This window comes from Myotis davidii, unplaced genomic scaffold (genome assembly GCF_000327345.1).
Source record: "Myotis davidii unplaced genomic scaffold, ASM32734v1 scaffold265, whole genome shotgun sequence".
In the NCBI taxonomy this organism is placed as follows: Eukaryota; Metazoa; Chordata; class Mammalia; order Chiroptera; family Vespertilionidae; genus Myotis; species Myotis davidii.
Window position 1 is genome coordinate 1,559,987 of NW_006296627.1, and position 4,026 is coordinate 1,564,012.

General features: G+C 37.5%; 1 protein-coding gene across 1 annotated transcript in view; it reads left to right on the forward strand.

Annotated features, from left to right (window-relative positions):
- LOC107184433 (apoptosis inhibitor 5-like) overlaps positions 1-3,630 on the forward strand; it is a 13,647-nt gene extending 10,017 nt beyond the window's left edge. Inside the window, exons 2-4 of the mRNA XM_015569474.1 lie at positions 96-322; positions 1,402-1,495; positions 3,515-3,630. Coding sequence (XP_015424960.1) covers positions 96-322; positions 1,402-1,495; positions 3,515-3,615 — 422 coding nt within the window. The 3' untranslated portion in view covers positions 3,616-3,630. The remainder of the gene's footprint in view (positions 1-95; positions 323-1,401; positions 1,496-3,514) is intronic.
- The last annotated feature ends 396 nt before the right edge of the window (positions 3,631-4,026 follow it).

The window sequence follows — 4,026 nt, forward strand, 5'->3', positions numbered from 1 at the left end:
CAGATGGAAGGAAGGTAGGTGTCCAATTTAAGCAGTAACACTCCAAAACAAGCCCTATTTATAAGCTTAGTCTTTGTAAAATTTTACTAATTTAGGTTCAACAAGTTTGTTTAGCTTTCATCATTCAGAATTGTGTTTCTTTTCTGTTTTATTCTTTCAGCATAAAGATGCCTATCAAGTGATACTGGATGGTGTAAAAGGTGGTACCAAGGAAAAAAGATTAGCAGCTCAGTTTATTCCAAAATTCTTTAAGCATTTTCCAGAATTGGCTGATTCTGCTATCAATGCACAGTTAGACCTCTGTGAGGATGAAGATGTATCAGTAAGTGTATGATTGATGCTTTTCAATAAGTTTTCAGATGTTTCCATTTCCAGACATTGTATGTGCATAGTTCATATAATTAAGTACCAATCATCTCAGTGCCCAATAAAATACTGCAATATGGTTTGGCACAATGTCATACCATTTCTCTACATTTGAGAAAATTTTTTGCTCTTTCACCACCCTTCAACTGTGAAAAATGCATAGAATTACAAGGTACTTTGTTTTGCTTATTCGTTATTCATGGTTAAAAATGGGTTGTGGCCATTATTTTGTAACTCATTATACATTGTGCATATGAAATGAGACTAATGTTAGTTTTCAATCAATTTATGCTTACCTTAGTATTTAAAGTTTTAGTAGTGGTACATCATAAAACAGTTTCAACAACCCTAAATATTTTTCATAGCAGGAAAATATTTGGTCTGTGTAATAATTGTATAGGATAACTAGAATAAGAAGAATTAGCCTTAGCATTTCTGGCTGCTGATATAGGTTTTTGAGAATTTTCAGCTATTATTCATGACTTTCAAATGAAATTTGTGAATTAACAACATTTCATGCAGAATTTGCTAGCTGTAACTCCCATACATTTTTATGTTAAACTAAATAAGCCAAGACTACATATTTGGAGTTAAATACATAAAATATTCACAAATGTGTATTAAGTAGTCAATACTGAAAATTGGAAAGTAAATAGTTACTAGATATGACATTGCCACTGTGGGCTTTCTTAAGGGATATATATTATGTGCCCTAAAAAAAAACAAACAAAAAACAATAGTTGTGTATGATCAATATGTAAACCATAGTTTATAATCTCAAATCTGTCTACTCCAATCAGATAATCATATTTAATGTCTCTTCCCACAACATTTTATTTTAGTTATTCTGTGAAGCTTGAATGCTAAATTGAAGCAAATTATTTCTGAAACTGCTAGAATTTTCATGTTTTATATTTTTGTGATTCATCTGCCCCCTAATTAATGGTTTTTCTGTGGTTTTAGTTTTTTTTAAAGATGGGTTTGTTGTTTTTATTGATAGTATTTGGTTAAATTTTTGTTTGAAATTATATCCAGATTCGACGGCAAGCAATTAAAGAGCTTCCTCAGTTTGCCACTGGAGAAAATCTTCCCCGAGTGGCAGATATTCTAACCCAACTTTTGCAAACAGGTAAGAAATAATAACATTATCCTTTTAATGAATATGACTTCTCCAGGCTAAAAGGGGTCAATTGGTGGGGAGGAGAACATAGGTAATACTTTCAACAATAAAGATTTAAGACAAAGATAAATAAATTCATTTAAATAATAGTATTTAAATCTGCACTTTAAATATATGTAACTTCTGTCTGAAATGACTCTGTTTTTAGCTTTAAAAAAAATTCTCTTATATTTAATAGTTTGAAACTTAATGACTTGTGATTATCCAATTCCTAGTGTTGTTTTGTATTGAATTCTGTTAATAAAGGCAAAATGACTAGATTCTTTGGGAGATTTTGATGCATCATAATCTCCTCCCCTCTAATTTCCTATAGTTTCATAATTGGACCATACTATCTAATAGAGAAACATGGTAATTAACTGTAACTTTGCTACCCTTCCCATTGGCTAATCAGTGAGATATGCAAATTAACTGCCAGCCAAGATGGCGGCTGGGAGCCAGGCAGCTGAAGCAAACATGAGGCTTGCTTGCTCCAGTGATGAAGGAAGCCAAGGTTCCCCGCCTGCCTCAGCCCAGCTCTGAGCTCCGGATGCAACAATGTTGCAATTATAGAACCTAAACAAACCCCAGGTACCTGCTTTGAGCCAGTGGGGCCGGCCCGTTCGGCTGTTCTATCCGGCCCGCGGACCCGAAAGAGCGGAGGGTTCTCTTGCTCTCCCCTCTCCTCCTTCACCAGCAGCAGTGTTAACATGTATTAGTTCACACAAACACTCCATCCCTGCTTTTGTTCCGGCCCTCTGGTCCAGTTTAACCCCTTCCCCAACAATTTTTTTGTTAAAAACGTTTCTTTTTCAGACTAATTTTTTTATTTTGGTTCTATATAGTATTTTTGATGCTGGTTATGAAAACAGTGTGTAACTCGTCTTCCTATAAACCATATTTTTTTACCATATTTTCTTAGTATACTCGTCGACGACTGAAAAAGAACATTTTGTGAAAACGAGTATACACGTTTCTGCAGGGGAAGGGGTTAATACAGTTCCTCATGTTGTGGTGACCCCCAACCATAAAATTATTTTCGTTGCTACTTCATAACTGTAATTTTGTTACTGTTATGAATTTTAATGTAAATATCTGATATCCTATATGTGTTTTCCGATGGTCGCGACCCACAGGTTGAGAACCGCTGGCATTCATTCTTTCATTCAACAATTCCTGAGCACCCACTTTGAGCCAAGTGCTATGATAGATTCTGCAGATACACAGATAAATAAGATGTAGTCCCTTGCCCTCAGCCCCTGTCAGCAGCGGAGATGGGAGTACTCGGGAAGCCCTATTCTTACAGGAATAGGCCTGAGGAAGCCTTATTCTTGCAGAAATTTTTGTGCACCGGGCCTCTAGTCCTATATAATAAAAGCCAAATATGCTAAGTGTCCGGTTGTCCAGTCATCCATTTAACCAATCAAAACATAGTATGCTAATGATATGCTAAGGCTGCTCAACTGCTTGTTATAACGTGCACTGACCACCAGGGGGCAGAGGCTCCAACTGGTAGGTTAGCTTGCTGCTGGGGTCCAGCCGATTGGGACACAGCCAGACAGGCCAGAAACACCTGGAGCCTTCCCACGGCGCCCCACCCAGCTGGCTAACCTCCCATGTCCCTCCCCGGCCCCTGTTGTGCACCAGTGGGGTCCCTCAGCCTGGCCTGCACCCTCTCACAATCCAGGACCCGTTGGGGAATGTCAGAGAGCGGTTTCGGTCTGATCCCACAGGCCAGGCCAAGGGACCCCACTGGTGCATGAATTCATGCACCAGGCCTCTAGTCTTAATATAAAACCTTTCCAGGCATGCTATATTAGGTTTTCTGCCTTTTTAAGGAAGATGTATTTTCTCAGTACTTGAGAGAATTACTTAAATTATGTGTCTCAATGTAATCCAGGAGAATCTATGTTGAATCTTAAGTTTGAAAATGAAGCAGATGATATTTTTCATTTATTTTATGCGTTGTACTACTTTTTCTCTTTGTAGATGACTCTGCAGAATTTAACTTAGTGAACAATGCCCTATTAAGTATATTTAAGATGGATGCAAAAGGTAAGGCCACTCTTTTTCTGAATTGTTCTTCTTAGTCTGATGTCTTAAAAATTGGGGAGTTTGGCACAACTCATAAAAGATAAATTCTGGAATTCACCCACATATCTATTTCATTAAAATATTAAGTGTTCTTTTTAAAAAAGCTATTTAGTTCAAGAGGTTTATGAGTTGAAAACCCAGCAGAAATAATTGCAAAAGCAGTTCCAAAATGCCTGCGTTTTATTTATTATTAGTAATGATAAGCCCAGCTGGTGTGGCTCAGAGGTTGAGTGTCGACCTATGAACCAGGAGGTCAGGGTATATGCCCGGGTTGTGGGCTCATTTCCCCAGTAGGGAGTGTGCAGGAGGCAGCCAGTCAATGATTCTCTCTTATCATTGATGTTTCTATCTCTCTCCCTCTCCCTTCCTCTCTGAAATCAATGTAAATATGTATTTTTTTAAAAGGG